At 44.9% G+C, this 21,535-nt stretch overlaps 1 protein-coding gene across 1 annotated transcript; it reads right to left on the reverse strand.

Annotated features, from left to right (window-relative positions):
• Positions 1-14,059: 14,059 nt before the first annotated feature.
• LOC120064273 (LON peptidase N-terminal domain and RING finger protein 2-like) lies at positions 14,060-20,744 on the reverse strand. Its single transcript, XM_039014728.1, has 10 exons — positions 19,457-20,744; positions 18,247-18,365; positions 17,362-17,484; positions 16,525-16,683; positions 16,125-16,444; positions 15,879-15,993; positions 15,502-15,623; positions 15,067-15,388; positions 14,773-14,922; positions 14,060-14,669 (listed from the first exon to the last, which is right to left on the reverse strand). Exons 1-10 carry the CDS (start codon positions 20,196-20,198, stop codon positions 14,511-14,513), a joined length of 2,331 nt encoding a protein of 776 aa, XP_038870656.1. The 5' UTR covers positions 20,199-20,744; the 3' UTR covers positions 14,060-14,510.
• Between the last annotated feature and the right edge of the window lie 791 nt (positions 20,745-21,535).

Consider the following 21,535-nt stretch of genomic DNA (forward strand, 5'->3'; position numbering starts at 1 on the left):
CACAATGGGTCCAGTGGCAGCCTGGGCCGACTGCACGCACCAGGTAGGAAGACATTTTTTTATTTAATTTTTTATTTAAGTCAGTTAAGAACAAATTCTTAATTACAATGACGGCCTATCCCGGCCAAGCCTTAACCCGGGCGACGCCCTATGGGACTCCCAATCACGGCCGGTTGTGATACAGCCTGGAATCAAACCAGGTCTGTAGTGACGCCTCTTGCACTTATATGCAGTGCCTTAGATCGCTGCGCCACTCGGGAGCCACCTGAGCTCATTGTTCCCATGCCAGCATTGCTACCGCACTCCACCTGAACACTGACTTTCTGGGCCTCACAGGATACTGCACACAGAGACAAGGTTAGAAAGGAAAACACACACAGTTAAAGGGGAATATAGGGCTCTGGAAAGCCGGGGCACTTCAATTGGTATGACATGTTACGTTTCATATTGTATGTATTCATTTGTTTATTTCCATCATCCATTTCGTATGATATGTTACAGATAGCAATTCTTACAATATGTAACGAATTTCAATTTGTACAATATGTTCTGAAATTTGCAAAAATGTATGATATGTAACGAATTCCAATTTGTTGTGGCTAAAGTTAGCAAGGTGGCTAGGTGACTAACGCTAAAGTTAGCTAGGTGGCTACCGTTAGCTAGGCTAGTGGTTAAATTTAAGGTTGGGAATTAGGTGAAAGGGTTAGGAGATGGGTTAGCTAACATGCTATGTAGTTGCATAAGTAGCTAATTAGCTAAAATGCTAAAGTTGTCCATAATGACCTGCTCATATAATCCTTACCCAAAAACAGAAGTGTGACTGGAGCTAAATCTAAAAGACTTATGGAAAATAAATGATCCATTTCCCTTTACTGTAGTCTTCATATTCATGTAGGTGTGGGGCCAGGAGTTTTCCTGACCCTTTTACCTGAGCAGGAAAACTCCTAAGCCTAATACAGTGCCTTGCAAAAATATTCATCCCCCTTGGCGTTTTCCCTATTTTGTTGCATTACAACCTGTAATTTAAATGGATTTTTATTTGAATTTCATGTAATGGACATACACAAAGTAGTCAAAATTGGTGAAGTGAAATGAAAAAAATAACTTGTTTCAAAAAATTCAAAATGGAAAAGTGGTGCATGCACATGTATTCACCCCTTTGTTATGAAGCCCCTAAATAAGATCTGGTGCAACCAATTACCTTCAGAAGTCACATAATTAGTTAGATTGCACACAGGTGGACTTTATTTAAGTGTCACATGATCTGTCACATGATCTCAGTATATATACACGTGTTCTGAAAGGCCCCAGGGTCTGCAACACCACTAAGCAAGGGGCACCACCAAGCAAGCTGCACCATGAAGACCAAGGAGCTCTCAAAACAGGTCAGGGACAAAGTTGTGGAGAAGTACAGATCAGGGTTGGGTTATAAAAAAATATACGAAACTTTGAACATCCCACAGAGCACCATTTAAATCCACTATTAAAAAATTGAAGGAAGATGGCACCACAACAAACCTGCCAAGAGAGGGCCGCCCACCAAAACTCACGGACCAGGCAAGGAGGGCATTAATCAGAGAGGCAACAAAGAGACCAAAGATAACCCTGAAAGAGCTGCAAAGCTCCACAGCGACGATTGGAGTATCTGTCCATAGGACCAATTTAAGCCGTGCACTCCACAGAGCTGGGCTTTATGGAAGAGTGGCCAGAAAAAAGCCATTGCTTAAAGAAAAAAATAAGCAAACACGTTTGGTGTTCGCCAAAAGGCATGTGGGAGACTCCCCAAACCTATGGAGAAGGTACTCTGGTCAGATGAGACTAAAATGGAGCTTTTTGGCCATCAAGGAAAACGCTATGTCTGGTGCAAATCCAGCACCTCTCATCACCCCGAGAAAATCATCAGTGAAGCATAGTGATGGCAGCATCATGCTGTGGGAATGTTTTTCATCGGCAGGGACTGGGAAACTGGTCAGAATTGAAGGAATGATGAAGGGAAATTCTTGAGGGAAACCTGTTTGTCTTCCAGAGATTTGAGACTGGGACAGAGGTTCACCTTCCAGCAGGACAATGACCCTAAGCATACTGCTGAAAGCAACACTCGAGTGGTTTAAGGGGAAACATTTAAATGTCTTGGAATGGCCTTGTCAAAGCCCAGACCTCAATCCAATTGAGAATCTGTGGTATGACATGCTGTACACCAGCGGAACCCATCCAACTTGAAGGAACTGGAGCAGTTTTGCCTTGAAGAATGGGCAAAAATCCCAGTGGCTAGATACCAAGGGGGGTCAATGCCAAGGGGGGTGAATACTTTCGCAAGCCACTGTACATCATAGGGCAAGCATAATTGGGAGTCAATCTATAGTTTTTATTATGTATTTTCTAACCAAGGGCTGAGATTTGTATGGACTTATCAGTGGCGATTTTAGCATGTAAATCTTGGTTGAGCAAAAAAATAATAATGTGGGATGCATGCCAGCAAAGCCACAACACTAAATTAATTGCACTATAACGGTGACAAACGGTGCCCACAAACTGTTAGGGCCTACATACAGCTGTCCCAATAGCAGAGTCCCAACAGCAGTCCCAACACCTTACCACTGCTACACCTGGCTATCAGCGGAGCATTGTCTGGCATCGAAACAGTTCATTCAGCCTCATTTACTGCCTTTAAAAAAAACATAACTGATATGGCTGACTTGCTTAAACAAATGTGGTTTCTACTGACAATTGAGATGTACAAACTGGCATAAGGGGACGACAAGCGGATAAGAGGCAATCTGTAATTTCAATTAAGACATTAATGAGCGAGCTAGGACGGATGTAGTCAATATAACTATTTGTTCAGCACTTTTGAAATGTATAGCGATAGAATTCAGAACATTCGTTCTTAGTGTTCTTCCTGTACTCTGTCAGAACCATAGGATAAATAAAGGGGGCATGTAAGCAGCCAATGAAAGCTCTTACAATATTAGATGATTACATTTCTCAAAAATAGGTTATAGGCTACGTGTGCACCACCAAGTCAGAACAGTAGGCGAAATTAAGAGGTGAAAATATACCAAATAATTAAGGTGAGGCACGTGGGCTACTAACAACTTGATACACAACATACACTTAGTATTACTTTCTTAGCAACAGTATACATATATCCCTGGCATATTACATCATCTATGCAGCAGAATACAATACATTTTTGGACTGTGCTGTGCCCACTTGAACAGGAAGGTGGCGTGGCGGTCCTTTGTGGGCAAACTTTGTCATCAAAGTCTGGCATTCTCTGGATTTATGGTGCTTCAAGACAACTGGGAACTGGAAGAAGAAGAAAAAGGTTGAAACATGATTACGTCAGTGATCTTCAGGTCGTAGCTCTACAAAGAGGCCCGAGTTCCCGATTCACAATTCCGAGTTGGATGAAAGTTCAAAACGTTCCCAGTTGTCTTGAACTCACTAAAGTCAGGTTTTGCAGTTCAGAGTTAAGTTGTTTTGAGCGCGGCACAAATCATGCTTCATTGACAGCATGCCCAATGTTGAATGGTTATCATTTTAAACTTGGATCTTAATCTTGGGACCACACAGCCACTCCACTGAATAGCAGGCTAATGATTGCTTTGCAATGCTTACAGTTAGCCACTGATTCCTTCCAAACCACTCATTGTTGAATTTGCAATTTCCAACTTGGCCGATGAGCCAATGGCCGATGAGCACCGATACATCTATAATTTCTCTTCATTATTTCTCTTCATATGACAAGGATTAAAAAGGATTTGCCAGTAGATTGTCGACTTGATTCATGATGACTACTAGCTAAGATTTTGAAAGTATGATGTTAACATGATCAGTCCAATCAAAGCTACTGTAGATATAACATGATTTGTTGTAATTTTATCTGTGGCCAATGATCTTGAGCCTTCTTGGATGGGCACTTCTAATGTATCTCTATGGCAGCACCCAACGGGCTTGAATTTTCAAGCACTACCCTTAGACTTGGCAGTGATGTAGTGTCTCTATGAGTGACAGAACACTGAGCCAATCACAGCACAATGCTCTGTATTTTCTGCTGGCTTGCCCCACCACTGCAGAAAGCACTGAGCTAGGCTGAAACACCTGCATTGTGGAGCTGCCTTTTGGAGCTGTCTTACTTTTGGAGCTGCCTTGCAGCTTTATTAACTCAACGATATATATATTATTTTTTTTACATGCAAAACAGGCAAGCCTTGCTAAAAATGTGAGGCTCAAAACAAGTGGGGCTCTGCCTACATAAAACACAGCCCTTATTTTAAGTGTTTCTAAAAATCCCCTATGGGAAAAATGAATGGTGTAAAAACAATTTGGAACCATTTCCCTGTTTGACCACTAGGTTTTATGGGTATTATGACATCTCCACTGAGGAGCTCTATGGGAGTCGTCCGAAAGGCAGGAAGGCAGGCAACAAGTTTAGACCCAAAATAAAACAATAGAGACTTATTGGGATTATTTTGGACAGATTTTGTAGAGAGAGAAACCTCTCGCTTCGCCTTTTTCTCTGACACGTAGCCGAGCCAGGGGAAATGGAGCAGTGGATTGTAGTTAATTACCATGTTTCTGTGCTGAACTAGGTTGAATATTTGTTTAATGAAAACTACAACTCCCTTCAGCCCAACGTCCCACATAGTTCTAGAGTTGATTTCTCTCGCGAATGATTTGATTTCTCTCTAGAGAAACGGTGTGTTGGGCTCACAAAACCCAACCTAAATGGAATTCAAGTAATTGAACCGATGTTGGTCAATTAGTTGTTTAATAACCCCGCAAAAATGTTGGTTAATCGCTCAGCACTATATTTGAATAAAACAATCAATTCAAATTTTGCTTACATTTGTATACGATCACATAGCCTACTGTATGTCTCTCTGTGTGGGAATAATTTGGAACAGATTTCTCAAATTAAAATCACTTGGAGCTGATTTGCTGGTGTTTTTACACTCTTATGTCAACAGTGTGGTGCATTGGCACAGAAACCTGTTGGTGTAAAATTCTTTGCCTGTAAAAGCAGAGGGTCCATATCAAGGCCAGAAAATAACATTTCATAAACCCTTCCAGGATAAACAGACAACACCAAGCAAACATGTTACAAAAACAGATATTTAAGAGGGACAAGCCAAAGGGAGCAGCAGACTATCTCAGAAGATCAGAGTTCCAAAACGGAAGATTTATTTAATCATTCAATCTATTTAACATAATAATACAAAATGTCCGTTTTTTTTTTAGCTGCGAGCTCCGTCTCAATCCATCACAACCGCCTATGTCTGCCTCCCCCATCTGCGGTGGAAAAAGGCAGAGCTACAGCATTGTTTGTCAGACTAAAAGACAATTTAAGCTTGATCCGAAAATGTGGTCGGAGGAGCCGTATGGATGGTGTGATGCAATTGCGGAGCCCCCGGAGGCATCCAGAGGCCAAATTGAGCTCTGTACCGCATCGCTGTGCGCCTCTCAAATTTTGTGACAATGCGGAGGGCTCCGTACTGACATGATTGGTTGAAGGTAGGTGAGGGCAGGAGGCCCACTCACTTCCTTGAGAACTTCCTTCACAACAGCTCTACGCTGCTCGGCAATGCACAATACGTATCAATGCCCTGACTCTTACAGAGGCCATATCACCGTAAATGCTGCACGGCCAACGCAGACGTCAGATTGACCATGCAGCGCCTTTTAGAGACATCCCGAAAATCGGTCTTCTCACGAAAACGTCTGTAGCATCAAAACTACTATACCACTCTCACAAACAAGATGGTGTTCTCCGTTTTGCTCTATGACCCCCACAGGTGTCACGGGACTAGTATGAAGGTAACCCGGTACCAGTACCAAAAATGAATGGAAGTAGTTTTGCACCCCCCCACAAAAAAGGGGTTAAATATATATCCTGACCTTTACATCTCCTAGATATAGTAGACACTTCGAAACCCTATTCCTTATCATTTATTTGACTTGTCTGTTTTGCCATTTATGAAAGTGTTATTCAATGTGTAAAATAGTAGTAAAGGCCAAATTCAATATTTTATCAAATAATATAAAATACAATTATACCTACAGGTCCTAAAATTGGGGATATTCTACAAAGATCTGAATAAATAATATAGTAGACTTATTTTCCACAATGAGAGTAATTTGCATGTAATGTGCTCTGTGTTTCTCTGCAAAACATGCTCTCAATCCATTATCTCTACTGTGGCTTAGTTGGTTCAGCTTCCTGTTCAGATAACATCACAATGATATGCCAACAATTAATCTTTTTGACCACTTCAAGGAAAACAATCGGAAACAAAATACATTTCAGACATATCTGAACTTGAGTGTTTTATTATTCCAGATACAAAATTGATGCAGTTCCTTTTAGAAATATACATGGGGAATACAGCATGTCATATCACCATCCAAAAAGGAGTTACATTTCAAACAGATCAATGTGAAACAAAATAATTATACACGTACAGTACATTATCGTTGTTTTGGACTATCATGATTACATTAAACTATGATACACTATATGACCAAAGGTATGTGGACACCTGCTCGAGCATCTCATTCCAAAATCATGGGCATTAATATGGAGTTGGTCCCCCCTTTGCTGCTAGAACAGCCTCCACTCTTCCGGGAAGGCTTTGTACTAGATGTTGGAACATTGCTGCGGGGACTTGCTTCCATTCAGCACAAGAGCGTTAGTGAGGTCGGGCGATTAGGCCTGGCTCGCAGTCGGCGTTCCAATTCATCCCAAAGGTGTTCGATGGGGTTGAGGTCAGGTCTCAGTGCAGGCCAGTCCTTCCACGCTGATCTCAAAAGAACAAAAAATCCATATGGACCTCGCTTTGTGCACGGGGGCATTATCATGCTGAAACAGGAAAGGGCCTTCCCCAAACTGTTGCCACAAAGTTAGAAGCACAGAATCGTCTAGAACAGGGGTGGGCAATTCCAGTCCTCAGCGGCCTGATTGGTGTCACAGTTTTGCCCCAACCTCAGCTAACACACCTGACTCCAATAATCACCTAATCATGATATTCAGTTTGTAATGCAATTTGATTAATCTTCTGTGTTTGTTAGGGGTGGAGTAAAAGTGTGACACCAATCAGGCCCCTGAGGACTGGAGTAGCCCACCCCTGGTCTAGAATGTCATATGCTGTAGCGTTAAGATTTCCCTTCACTGGAACTAAGGGGGACTAGCCCGAACCATGAAAAACAGCACCAGACTATTATTCCTCCTCCACCAAACATTACAGTTGGCACTAGGCAGTCAGGTAGTGTTCTCCTGCTGGCATCCACCAAATCCAGATTTGCCCGTCAGACTGCGATGGTGAAGCATCATACCAGAGAACGCGTTTCCACTGCTCCAGACTACAATGGCGGCGAGCTTTACGCCACTCCAGCCGACGCTTGGCATTGCGCATGGTGATCTTAGGCTTGTGTGCGGCTGCTCGGCCATGAAAACCCATTTCATTCAGCTCCCGACTAACAGTTATTGTGCTGAGGTTGCTTCGAGGCAGTTTGGAACTCGGTAGTGAATGTTGCAACCGAGGACAGACTATTTGTACGGGCTTCAGCACTCAACGGTCTGGTTCTGTGAGCTTGTGTAGCCTACCACTTCGCGGCTGAGCCGTTGTTGCTCCTACACTTTTCCACTTCACAATAACAGCACTTACAGTTGAATGGGGCAGCTCTAGCAGGGAAGACATTTGACGAACTGACTTGTTAAAAAGGTGGCATCCTATGACGGTGCCATGTTGAAAGTCAGAGATCTTCAGTAAGGCCGTTCTACTACCAATGTTTGTCTATGGATATTGCATGGCTGTGTGCTTGATTTTATACACCCTCGCTAGCCCTCTCCCATACATCCTCTGCAGGGTGGTCCCTCCACTCGCAACCTCAAGAACCCAGCAACTGCTCTCTGCACCCCTGAAATAGCTTAATCCACTCATTTTAATAGGTGTCCACATACAAAAAAAGTATGTTCATAAACAATGTCAAATTAGTGGAGAAATGCATGTCTCTATTTTACTGAAAGTTTACAAAAATGTCAATGAGTTTAACCCCAAACCTCTTCAATCTACATTTAAACCAATTTTAGGACTCTTTAGCATTTCTTTGATATGCGTGATTATTACTTTACCACTATTGAGGCATATACAGTTGGAATTTTACATACACTTAGGTTGGAGTCATTAACTCAGTTTAACCACTCCACACATCTTGTTAACAAACTATAGTTTTGGCAAGTCAGTTAGGACAAACAATTGTTTACAGATTATTTCACTGTATCACAATTCCAGTGGGTCAGAAATTTACATACACTAAGTGGACAGTGCCTTTTAAACAGCTTGGAAAATTCCAGAAAATTATGTCATGGCTTTAAAAGCTTTTGATAGGCTAATTGACATAATTTGAGTCAATTGGAGGTGTACCTGTGGATTTATTTCAAGGCCTACCTTCAAACTCAGTGCCTCTTTGCTTGGGAAAATCAAAAGATATCAGCCAAGACCTGGAACCACGCAGCTGTCATACCGCTCAGGAAGGAGACGCATTCTGTCTCCTAGAGATGAACATACTTTGGTGCGAAAAGTGCAAATCAATCCCAGATCAACAACAAAGGACCTTGTGAAGATGCTGGAGGAAACAGGCACAAAATTATCTATATCCACAGTAAAACAAGTCCTATATCGACATAACCTGAAAGGCCGCTCAGCAAGGATGAAGCCACTGCTCCAAAAAAGCCAGACTACGGTTTGCAACTGCACATGGGGACAAAGATCGTACTTTTTGTAGAAATGTCCTCTGGTCTGATGAAACAAAAATAGAACTGTTTGGCCATAATGACCATCGTTATGGAGGAAAGAGGGAGGCTTGCAAGCCGAAGAACACCATCCCAACCGTGACACACGGGGTGGTGTAACAGTTTTAACTTTACGGCGTCGCCCCGACCCGGGCGCGAACCAGGGACCCTCTGCACACAACAGTCACCCACGAAGTGTCGTTACCCATCGCTCCACAAAGGCCGCGGCCCTTGTAGAGCAAGGGCACTACTTCAAGGTCTCAGAGCAAGTGATGTAACCGATTGAAAGGCTATTAGCGCGCACCACCGCTAACTAGCTAGCCATTTCACATCCGTTACACTGGCAGCATCATGTAGCACTTCCGGGTTGGAGCGAGTAGTCGCATTCCGCATTCCGCTTCGCTCCACAGGTAGTATTACCATTTCATTTTCATTTTCATTACAGTACAACGGTTTGATTTGTTTGATCTTAGCTGGCTACATAGCCGTCTTTGTATCAAAGATAATTGTGTAGTTATTGAGGTTCGCTAGCCAGCTATTTTCGTCCTAACGTAACGTAACGTAGTCAACACTGCTAGCTAGCCAGCTAGCCACCGAATAGCAGCACTGTAGAAACGATTGCATTACAACGGAACGACTTGATTAGTGTAGTGTTAGCTAGCTACACAGTTGTCTTTGCTATCTTTGATTTGTTTGATCTTAGCTAGCTACTTAGCTAGCTACATATCCGTCTTTGTATCAAAGATAATTGTGTAGTTATTGAGGTTCGCTAGCCAGCTATTTTCGTCCTAACGTAACGTAACGTAGTCAACACTGCTAGCTAGCCAGCTAGCCACCGAATAGCAGCACTGTAGAAACGATTACATTACAACGGAACGACTTGATTAGTGTAGTGTTAGCTAGCTACATAGTTGTCTTTGCTATCTTTGTATCTAAGATAATTGTGTAGTTTTGAGTAATTATCGGTTAGCTAGCCAGCTATTTTCGTCCGCCGCGCTGCCGTTCTCCTACCTAGTCAACACTGCTAGCTAACACTGCTAGCTAGCCAACTTCTACCGAATAGCAGCACTGTAGAAACTTACATTACAACGGAACGACTTGATTAGCGTAGTGTTAGCTAGCTACATAGTTGTCTTTGCTGTCCTTGTATCCAAGATAATTGTGTAGTTTAGAGAAATTGTCGAGGTTACCTAGCCAGTTAGAGGTTACCTAGCCAGCTACACTTTCAAACAAAGTCAACAACGCAGCCACTGCTAGCCAGCCTACTTCACCAGCCAGCAGTACTATATCATTTTAGTCAATAAGATTATTATTTTTTTTTTTTTTGCAACGTAAGCTTAACTTTCTGAACATTCGAGACGTGTAGTCCACTTGTCATTCTAATCTCCTTTGCATTAGCGTAGCCTCTTCTGTAGCCTGTCAACTATGTGTCTGTCTATCCCTCTTCTCTCCTCTCTGCACAGACCATACAAACGCTTCACACCGCGTGGCCGCCGCTACTCTAACCTGGTGGTCCCAGCGCGCACGACCCACGTGGAGTTCCAGGTCTCCGGCAGCCTCTGGAACTGCCGATCTGCGGCCAACAAGGCAGAGTTCATCTCAGCCTATGCGTCCCTCCAGTCCCTCGACTTCTTGGCACTGACGGAAACATGGATTACCACTGATAACACTGCTACTCCTACTGCTCTCTCCTCGTCTGCCCACGTGTTCTCGCACACCCCGAGAGCTTCTGGTCAGCGGGGTGGTGGCACTGGGATCCTCATCTCTCCCAAGTGGACATTCTCTCTTTCTCCCCTGACCCATCTGTCTATCGCCTCCTTTGAATTCCATGCTGTCACAGTTACCAGCCCTTTCAAGCTTAACATCCTTATCATTTATCGCCCTCCAGGTTCCCTTGGAGAGTTCATCGATGAGCTTGACGCCCTGATAAGTTCCTTTCCTGAGGATGGCTCACCTCTCACAGTTCTGGGTGACTTTAACCTCCCCACGTCTACCTTTGACTCATTCCTCTCTGCCTCCTTCTTTCCACTCCTCTCCTCTTTTGACCTCACCCTCTCACCTTCCCCCCCTACTCACAAGGCAGGCAATACGCTTGACCTCATCTTTACTAGATGCTGTTCTTCCACTAATCTCACTGCAACTCCCCTCCAAGTCTCCGACCACTACCTTGTATCCTTTTCCCTCTCGCTCTCATCCAACACTTCCCACACTGCCCCTACTCGGATGGTATCGCGCCGTCCCAACCTTCGCTCTCTCTCCCCCGCTACTCTCTCCTCTTCCATCCTATCATCTCTTCCCTCTGCTCAAACCTTCTCCAACCTATCTCCTGATTCTGCCTCCTCAACCCTCCTCTCCTCCCTTTCTGCATCCTTTGACTCTATGTCCCCTATCCTCCAGGCCGGCTCGGTCCTCCCCTCCTGCTCCGTGGCTCGACGACTCACTGCGAGCTCACAGAACAGGGCTCCGGGCAGCCGAGCGGAAATGGAGGAAAACTCGCCTCCCTGCGGACCTGGCATCCTTTCACTCCCTCCTCTCTACATTCTCCTCTTCTGTCTCTGCTGCTAAAGCCACTTTCTACCACTCTAAATTCCAAGCATCTGCCTCTAACCCTAGGAAGCTCTTTGCCACCTTCTCCTCCCTCCTGAATCCTCCTCCCCCTCCTCCCCCCTCCTCCCTCTCTGCAGATGACTTCGTCAACCATTTTGAAAAAAAGGTCGACGACATCCGATCCTCGTTTGCTAAGTCAAACGACACCGCTGGTTCTGCTCACACTGCCCTACCCTGTGCTTTGACCTCTTTCTCCCCTCTCTCTCCAGATGAAATCTCGCGTCTTGTGACGGCCGGCCGCCCAACAACCTGCCCGCTTGACCCTATCCCCTCCTCTCTTCTCCAGACCATTTCCGGAGACCTTCTCCCTTACCTCACCTCGCTCATCAACTCATCCTTGACCGCTGGCTACGTCCCTTCCGTCTTCAAGAGAGCGAGAGTTGCACCCCTTCTGAAAAAACCTACACTCGATCCCTCCGATGTCAACAACTACAGACCAGTATCCCTTCTTTCTTTTCTCTCTAAAACTCTTGAACGTGCCGTCCTTGGCCAGCTCTCCTGCTATCTCTCTCAGAATGACCTTCTTGATCCAAATCAGTCAGGTTTCAAGACTAGTCATTCAACTGAGACTGCTCTTCTCTGTGTCACGGAGGCGCTCCGCACTGCTAAAGCTAACTCTCTCTCCTCTGCTCTCATCCTTCTAGACCTATCGGCTGCCTTTGATACTGTGAACCATCAGATCCTCCTCTCCACCCTCTCCGAGCTGGGCATCTCCGGCGCGGCCCACGCTTGGATTGCGTCCTACCTGACAGGTCGCTCCTACCAGGTGGCGTGGCGAGAATCTGTCTCCGCACCACGTGCTCTCACCACTGGTGTCCCCCAGGGCTCTGTTCTAGGCCCTCTCCTATTCTCGCTATACACCAAGTCACTTGGCTCTGTCATATCCTCACATGGTCTCTCCTATCATTGCTATGCAGACGACACACAATTAATCTTCTCCTTTCCCCCCTCTGATAACCAGGTGGCGAATCGCATCTCTGCATGTCTGGCAGACATATCAGTGTGGATGACGGATCACCACCTCAAGCTGAACCTCGGCAAGACGGAGCTGCTCTTCCTCCCGGGGAAGGACTGCCCGTTCCATGATCTCGCCATCACGGTTGACAACTCCATTGTGTCCTCCTCCCAGAGTGCTAAGAACCTTGGCGTGATCCTGGACAACACCCTGTCGTTCTCAACTCACATCAAGGCGGTGACCCGTTCCTGTAGGTTCATGCTCTACAACATTCGCAGAGTACGACCCTGCCTCACACAGGAAGCGGCGCAGGTCCTAATCCAGGCACTTGTCATCTCCCGTCTGGATTACTGCAACTGCCTGTGCTATTAAACCCCTACAACTCATCCAGAACGCCGCAGCCCGTCTGGTGTTCAACCTTCCCAAGTTCTCTCACGTCACCACGCTCCTCCGCTCTCTCCACTGGCTTCCAGTTGAAGCTCGCATCCGCTACAAGACCATGGTGCTTGCCTACGGAGCTGTGAGGGGAACGGCACCTCCGTACCTTCAGGCTCTGATCAGGCCCTACACCCAAACAAGGGCACTGCGTTCATCCACCTCTGGCCTGCTCGCCTCCCTACCTCTGAGGAAGTACAGTTCCCGCTCAGCCCAGTCAAAACTGTTCGCTGCTCTGGCACCCCAATGGTGGAACAAACTCCCTCACGACGCCAGGTCAGCGGAGTCAATCACCACCTTCCGGAGACACCTGAAACCCCACCTCTTTAAGGAATACCTAGGATAGGATAAAGTAATCCTTCTAACCCCCCCTTCCCCCTTAAAAGAGTTAGATGCACTATTGTAAAGTGGTTGTTCCACTGGATATCATAAGGTGAATGCATTTGTAAGTCGCTCTGGATAAGAGCGTCTGCTAAATGACTTAAATGTAAATGTAAATGTTGTGGGGGTGCTTTGCTGCAGGAGAGACTGGTGCACTTCACAAAATACATGGCATCATGAGGGAGGAAAATTGTGAATATATTGAAGCAACATCTCAAGACATCAGTCAGGAAGTTAACGCTTGGTCGCAAATAGGTTTTCCAAGTGGACAATGACCCCAAGCATACTTCCAAAGTTGTGGCAAAATGGCTTAAGGACAAAGTCAAGGTATTGGAGTGGCCATCACAATGCCCTGACCTCAATCCTATAGAAAATGTGTGGGCAGAAGGCTACTCGAAACGTTTGACCCAAGTTAAACAATTAAGGCAATGCTACCAAATACTAATGGAGTGTATGTGATGAAAGAAATACAAGCTGAAATAAATCACTATTATTCTGACATTTCATTCTTAAAATAAAGTGGTGATCCTAACAGACCTAAGACAGGGAATTTTTACTAGGATTAAATGTCAAGAATTGTGAAACTGAGTTTAAATGTATTTGGCTAAGGTGTATGTAAACTTCCAACTTCAACTGTACATATGACTGGGCTAGATGCAAAATGTCTGGTTTTGCATCCATTTCCCCAGTCATGTAGAAATGAAGAGGCCAATTAAGCAGGAGCACATTCTCATATGTACACCTTCTACTCCATTTGGAGGTTTCTATCGCTCTGGGTTTTTTTCTATCGCTCTGAGTCTCAACATAGTCAGCAGGGATTAAACAGAAACGTAACACCCAAACTGAAGACAACACAATACATTCGCCATTGGCTTCTTTTTCAGTCACACAAATTATTTTTTGGTACTTGTCAGGTCTTTTTATTTTTCAAAAAAAAAAAAAATGTACACCAAGTCACAACATTGTGGACCCAACACCGTTAATTGGTCGGCCCAGTTCTGTTCAGTTACATCATGAGTCACCAGTCTGATTTCGTGCTCTTATTCCCTCCCTTGAAAGAGGGAACATAAGAAGTTGAGAGATAGCGTGACAGAAGTCCATAATTCCAGTGAGTTCTTGTGACAGAGGACAGGTGAACTGGACATTGATAGGTAGATGGATGGATAACCAGAAACAATGACCTCCCTATCCCACCCCCTACAATCCAACCCAATGGCTTCTTCAGATTCAGAGAGCGCCATTTGTAAAGGAGTCAAAGGCATTTCCCTCATATGAAAGCGAAGTGGGTTTACTGAATGATCATGCATGGTCTACGCGGTTGTGGTGGCGGCTGAGCGGTCATCGGAGTCTCTTGCGCGTGACAAAGATCAGGACCCTGCGGATGGCAATGAGGCGGTCCTTGAGGGAGGGCATGGCCAGGATTGTGAGCTGGGCACGGTTGTCAAGAGGCAGCACAGCCAACAGCCACCAAGCCCACGCTGGACCACTGGGATTACCCTGGAGGGAGAGGGAGGAAGTCAACTTGATAACAGCAACACACTCAATCACTATATGACATGAGTGTGTGTGTGTGAGAGAGATGGTTAGGTTAGTGTCGTACCTGTGGGTCAGGGTCCTTCCCGGGTAGGTGTCCAAAGTGGCTGATTATCTGGCTCGTCATGTTGTCTTTAAGGGAGGTGAACCAGCCGCTGGCCTGGTCGTACATAGAGACATAAAGCTTCTGCAGCTCCACTAATTCCTGGCCCTCCACCTGACCACACACAATATTTAAAAAAAAGTTAGCATACACTCTAATCACACCAAACTTACAAAAGTGAGGATACGAATATCTATAATGCACTTTTTGTATCCACATACATAACCTTCCTCACACACAGCGTTTGCCAGTACACACCTTCTTATCCTCCAGGTACTCGATCTTGGCCGTGTTGTATCCGTCTCTCTGGCCGTGGCTCAGTACTTTGAAGCGGGACACACCGATGGTGTCGACCACAGACCTCCCATCAGGAAAAAACTTGACGTCCCGGACCTCCAGCATGCAGCCGTAATCAGCAAAACCCTTCAACTCGTCAGCTATGCACATGCCAAACTGTTTGGTGCCGGTCTCCATGGAGCGGCGGATCATGAGGCGGTAGCGCGGTTCGAAGATGTGCAGTGGACAGGGGATGGTGGGGAAGGCCATGGTGCACACAAAGATCGGCACTTCCTGGTTCAAGCTAGGGTGGAAGGAGGGACACGATTGGTCAGTGATTAGCATAAAAAGCAGGACTACAGGATTAATTTACCATTAAGTCAATGGCTAAGTAAAATGATCAAATCTGTGACTCACTTTGCCAGTTCCTTCATCTCCTCCTCGTAGACCTTCTTCCTCTCTGCCAGCTCATCTCCCAGGTAACGCTGCAGCACTTCCTCCATCAGCAGGGTCTTGTTGAATCCTCTAGTGGCCAGATACTGGAATTACACAGTGGAATAGGACATTTACATTTGATTGGATCATCCATGTCTTTGTGCATTTTATATTGGTCCAATATCCTAGTTTAATACATGTGTCAGAGGAAGCTTTGTGCCAACTTTGTTTTTGTCACGCTAAATCATCTATCACACGACAGAAATTACAGCCATCATTTTCATAATCACCAGCTCTGCCCTAAGCCTTCCATACACATATAGAGCACAGCTACTTCCTCTGTATGTATGTATACACACCTCGGAGAGGTTCTCTTTGCAGAGAGGGCAGTTGGGGTTGTGGTCCAGACAGCGCTCTAGACACTTGAGGCAGAAGGTGTGTCCACAGGGGGTGGAGACAGGCTCAAAGAACAGCCTGGAAGAAACAACACAATAACAGGAGCTTTATCAGTAGAGGTAATTATCACTATTGACTGAAAATCAAACATCCTGAGTAGCTAACTGTAAAGATATAATTGTGTGGTGGTTGGTTGATGGTCCTCTTACCTCATACAGAGAGAGCACTCCATATCTCTACTGTCGAGCAGGTCTGAGGACACCGTCCTTCCCCAGAGGTAAGCAGCAGGAAGGTGAGAGGAGGAGCATGCTTCATCTGGTCTGAGAAGTTTGGAGGGAGGGCTGAAGGCTATGCCGTCCCCACTGTGTCTCCTCTTGAGGCTGCCTGGGGGGGCAGCCAGGACACTGGCCAGGCTCTTGGCGTCTTCTAGCAAGGGCTTCTCAGCTTCACTGCTGGGGGACAGGGGATGTTTGGAGGAGTCTGAGGGACCATCGCACAAAGAACTCTTACTCACTCTGAACTCTAAGTCCTGGAGAATGGAAAAGGAGAGGGGTTACTAGGAGAAATAGGTGTGTGGGGGTGTAAATGTGTATGTATGCATGTACTGACCTGTGAGGAGCAGCCAGGCTTCTGTGGCGTGGTGAAGGGGTTTAGAGAGCCGTACAGGGCGGGGGGCTTGAGGCGAGTGGAGGGACCACCCTGTAGAGGATGTATGGGAGTGGGCTGACCATCCTTCTCAAACACCGACGAGAACAGCTCACTAAGCACCTACAAAAACAGAACACACTGTCAGTAAGTACACGCATACAATGTCATAGCACTCATAAGTAGCTTATAACGCTTAATCACCCTCTGACGCTGGCTCGCTCTCCTTCCTGACTTGCCTCAATGCTCTCTCTGTAAGAAAGGTGTTTCATTGTACTTGTGCAAGTGCCAATAAAAACTTGGAACTTGAAATAGTATCCATAGTGTAAAGGGAATATGTGACAGTGGAAATAAAGGACATGGCTCACATACTGAACAGATGGTCTTGTCATAGTGACAGTACATATTGCAGTGAATATGTAACAGCAGTGGAGCTACTAAAACAGGCCACAGTGACAGCAGGGGATAGGGTTGGCATAGCTCCCCAGCTAAGACAGCTGGAATGGGGGCATTGCGTCATCACCTATTGTGGAGCAGGATTTAAAACCAAACTAATCCTGTCTGGTAAGCATAGAGACAGATTTGCACTGTCATATCGTACATAGTGATACTGCATTAGTACCATAGCAACTGTGATTGTACTGTGTACTGTGATTTTTTTATACTATTGTGATGTGACATTAAGGACATTGTTTGTGGTTGAGCCTGTGTAATGGAATTAAATGGACAAAAGAGTTTGAACATTTTTACATTAGCTTCAACAGGAATGCTGAATTGAAGGGGGGTAAAATTGTGTATTACCTTCTGGGCTTCCAGCTTCACCATCATCCAATCAGGTTTCAGTGCCACACACATGAAGTACTCCTTTAAGGCCTCATCGTTGCGGTTGGCTTTACTCAGGGCTGAGGCCTTGATGTAGTGGGCCTGGGAAAACACAGCGAGAGGAAAAACATTTTGAGTAGGAACTACTCTATTGGCATTTCAAAAATAAAGTATATTTTCAAAACACTGATAACGAGTAATCTGAATATTGTTAATGACCTTCCTAAACAATTTAAGAGAACTTTTTAAAAACGGCAAAACATGGGAATTAAATCCCCAACTTGGTAATTATTGTCATAACATTCAGGAGCTCTTCAACCAGGTCAACATAAGCTCTTCCCTATTCACAGTGCCTGGGTTTCAGCTCTATCTGTTCTATTTTGCATGTCTCTGTCAGCAGTGGTAATTTGCATATTAACATGCACACAAGCATGTAGCATCCTATCTCACCTGTGAACACACAGCAGCCTCCAAATCATACTTTAACACATACATAGCTACACAGTCCTAAGCATGTATAATGTGTTGGGTGTTAGCTGGGTCAGCCTGTGGCTGTGGAGAGGTAGTGGGTGTTCATTACATAACCGCTACAGGTAGCCTACCGGTTAAGAGAGTTGTCAGTAACCAAAAGGTTGCTGTTTCGAATCCCCGAGTCGACTAAGTACAAAATATGTCGATGTGCCCATGAGCAAGGCACTTAACCCTAATTGCTCCTGTAAGTCACTCTGTATAAGAGCATCTGCTAAATGACTAAAATGTGAATAACTAGACAGAGACATTAATATTTTAGGCCCAGATATAATGAGGACATTTAGTGGTCTATACTCTGCTGGGTAGATTGAGTTGCATATCTATTTCCCTCACCTTTGGCCAGAGAGGGTTGAGTCTACACAGGCTCTCTGCATCCTGGATGGCCTGGCTGTAGTTCTTACTCTCCAAGTGCAGCTCAGCACGCTGTCCCAGTAGCCGACCTACAGATGGCGCTGCACAACAGAGAGAACAAGCAGAATGAGAAAATTGAATTTACACCCTTTCAAACAGGTACATTGTTGTGAAGTTGGATGTTTATCACAGTATGACATTTGCTACTGGGCAGGCAGCCAGCCTGTAAATGCATAGACAATCCTACAGTGAGTCAGACAACAACCAAATGCTTTTATCATGTCCAAACAAGAAAACATTTTCCTTGAATTAGAATATTGCACTAATCTCCCATGCACAGTCTGTGCTGGGAATTAGGCCTACAATAGCATGTATCACCCTTCTGGCTAGTGGGGAGGGGAGAGACAATAAGGTCAACATTCTGATTAATGATTGCCTATTTTTGGCTAATCTCTGGATGACATGACTCCGCTGTGCCACAATTTACACAACCAGGTCAGTAGCTGACATTAAAGCAGAGCTGCTGTGTGGCCAGCCTCCACTTTAACGCCAAAGGATTTAATCACACTGATGCTGGCTCACTCTCACTCCTGACTGTGACTCAATGCTCTTTCTGTATTAAGGGTCAGGACACACGTTTTTTTTCTAAAGGACTAATTAGGGGCCTGAGTTTTTCTTGGTCAAACTCAGGTCACAGAGTTGGGGAAAACAACTCCTGTCCATATCTATAGGGAGTGAACTGCTCAGGGCTGATCGGGTGTTTCAAAGGTAGAACGGAGGAGGGAGTGACCTAAATCCCGGCAGCTTCCCTAAATAAGAAACACATGGAGCATGTTGGTAAAATGATAGCTGGTGGGGGAAAGACTGAATGGAGTTCAGTCCATTTTAATGTAACAGCACCACCATTATGCAATGAATATTATATCAATCCATGGGGTATGAGACTCGGAGTCAGAGTAGAAATGTGGGTTAGGTAATCGGGGAGTGGGGACTACTGGGCTTATGAAATAATTGCTTCGAAAGATGCAGTGCAGTGTCGCCCCCTATCGGTGACACGATGTGAAATAGAAAAGTAGGTCATTTGGTCTACCAGATCTATCTGGTTTTAAGTCGGTAAAGGGGTTACATAAAATACATAATCTGTTCTAAAACATAAGAATCCGACAATTGCTTAAATGTTACATTATCTTACCCAGTTCTAAGGCTTTGTTGTACTTCTCCAAAGCATCTGTGTAGTCGTGCTTCTTCTGTGAGACCTCACCTTCTATCCAATGCCTCCTGGCTTTACTTTCAGAGTCGAACCATTTATCCAACAAACTACTGAGGATGACATTTACTCTAAGCCCAATGGGTAGGATCTGTACATCGTTTTTGTTCAGTTTATGTTTGCATTGTATGCAGTCTTTGACAGTTTCTTTTTCTAAACAATGTTTGCAAAACGTATGGCCGCACTCCATGGTGGTTGGTTCGGACAGTAAACACCTACAAAGGCGGCACGAAAACAAGTCCAGGGGTTCGTCCTCAAATGCCTCTGTATCGGCCTCGACATCATCGTCTCCATTCCCACTTTTATGACAACTCTTTGCCTTCCCATGAATGTTTAGCTCCTTCTCGCGAAGAGTCCGTGCTATGTTTACAACCAAAAGCTGCAATTCGTCCGGCCGAAGTTTGCCTATGTTGGCCGCCGTGCAGTACGAGTCAAGCGCCTCCGCTATCCGCCCGGCCTGGGCAAGAGCGTCAGCTTTGAGCAAACAGATGCCCCGGTCTGGATGCTGGAGGTCCACCAGCTGAGAGCTATAGATTTCCGCGGCAAGGTCGTAGTCACCTGCCCGGGTTGCTTCCGCTGCCACCTCGAGCATTTCAGTGCATATACCCGCTGCTCTAGGGCTGGATACCGCGTGGACAAACTGGTGAGCTTGGATTCCCGTCTCCATTTTCGTTTCGGACTATAAACGTATAGCTAGCTAGCAGTGTTGACAACTTAACTGATATTCGGACAAAAACAGTCCTTACTCATCAGAAAAATACTTCAGACTCTTTTACATGTGCCATTGTGAAAGACCCGTGTTGTTTTCCAAGAGAAGAGTTAGTAGGCCTTATTCCGCGAGATCCGAATAGAACATGCACCAAGCTGGTGACTAACGTCAAAATAGCTCGTATGAAGACTTCCCATTTTGTCAACCTATATATACAGATTCTATATTACAGCACCGTAATGCCCATTTCCCATGTCCCTAACGTTAGTTGGCTGACATAACCAAACCTCCAATCTGTGACATAACGTTAACTTCGCTAGCTACGCCTCCTCAAAATACAGCAAGAAGGCGGTCTGTAATTGCTGGCTAGCAAAACATTGTTGGCAGCTCAAATCCTTCATCGGAGGTTTGCAAATTTCCTACTCCGTTTAAATAGCCAAATGAACTTTTAACTGTTAGGAAAAATACATTTAAAAGGCAAGTATCTGGTCCTCGCCGTACTCTATCTTGCTGATCAGTTGGTGAATTCAATTTCAGAGACGCATCGCCGCGCACATAAGCACGTGTCGTTATCTGTGAAACGTCATTGGTCCATTATATGGTTACGACGCAACATTGTATATACCCCAATACCATCAACATTGTAAATCGCCCAGGCACTCAATTCATGTAACAACTGGTGGGATATATTGTTTTATGTAATAATTTACATAAGAAGCAAAGCGAGAATAACACTTACATTTGTTTTGAGAACACGGTCAAAACATATTGCAGTGCTTTGAAAGACACGGAAAACCGTAATCCTATCCTTTGAAAATGTGGTCAAAATTGCTGGTGGATGCCATTTTCAAAACAGAAACTTGAGGCATTATTCGATATGATAAAAACAAGAATATGACCAACTCAGATAGCAGGCTAAGTAGCTACAAAATGTATAATTTTGTAATGGCTGTGGAAGACTCTCCCTAACTATCTCTTCCTCTCTCAGCCAGGTAACAATAGCGTTTGTGTCATTTGAAAGTTGTATAAAACACACGCAGTTTATGGCTTATAAAACTGTTGAAGTGTTGACTGTGCTGAATAACAACTTAAACATGAACTTACTCATACAAATAGCAGCTTGTTGCTGTATTTGTTGAGTCACTCTGTGGTCATGGTTTTAAAAGTTTTGAAATCTCACATTATCAACTTTGATGTGCGTTCCAGGCTTCATTTTCCAGACTATTGCACAAGGAAACTGCAGACATGATGATCTGAGCTATCTGATTGGCCAGAGATAGGCGAATAGGTACAAT

This window comes from Salvelinus namaycush, chromosome 19, assembly GCF_016432855.1.
Source record: "Salvelinus namaycush isolate Seneca chromosome 19, SaNama_1.0, whole genome shotgun sequence".
NCBI lineage: Eukaryota > Metazoa > Chordata > Actinopteri > Salmoniformes > Salmonidae > Salvelinus > Salvelinus namaycush.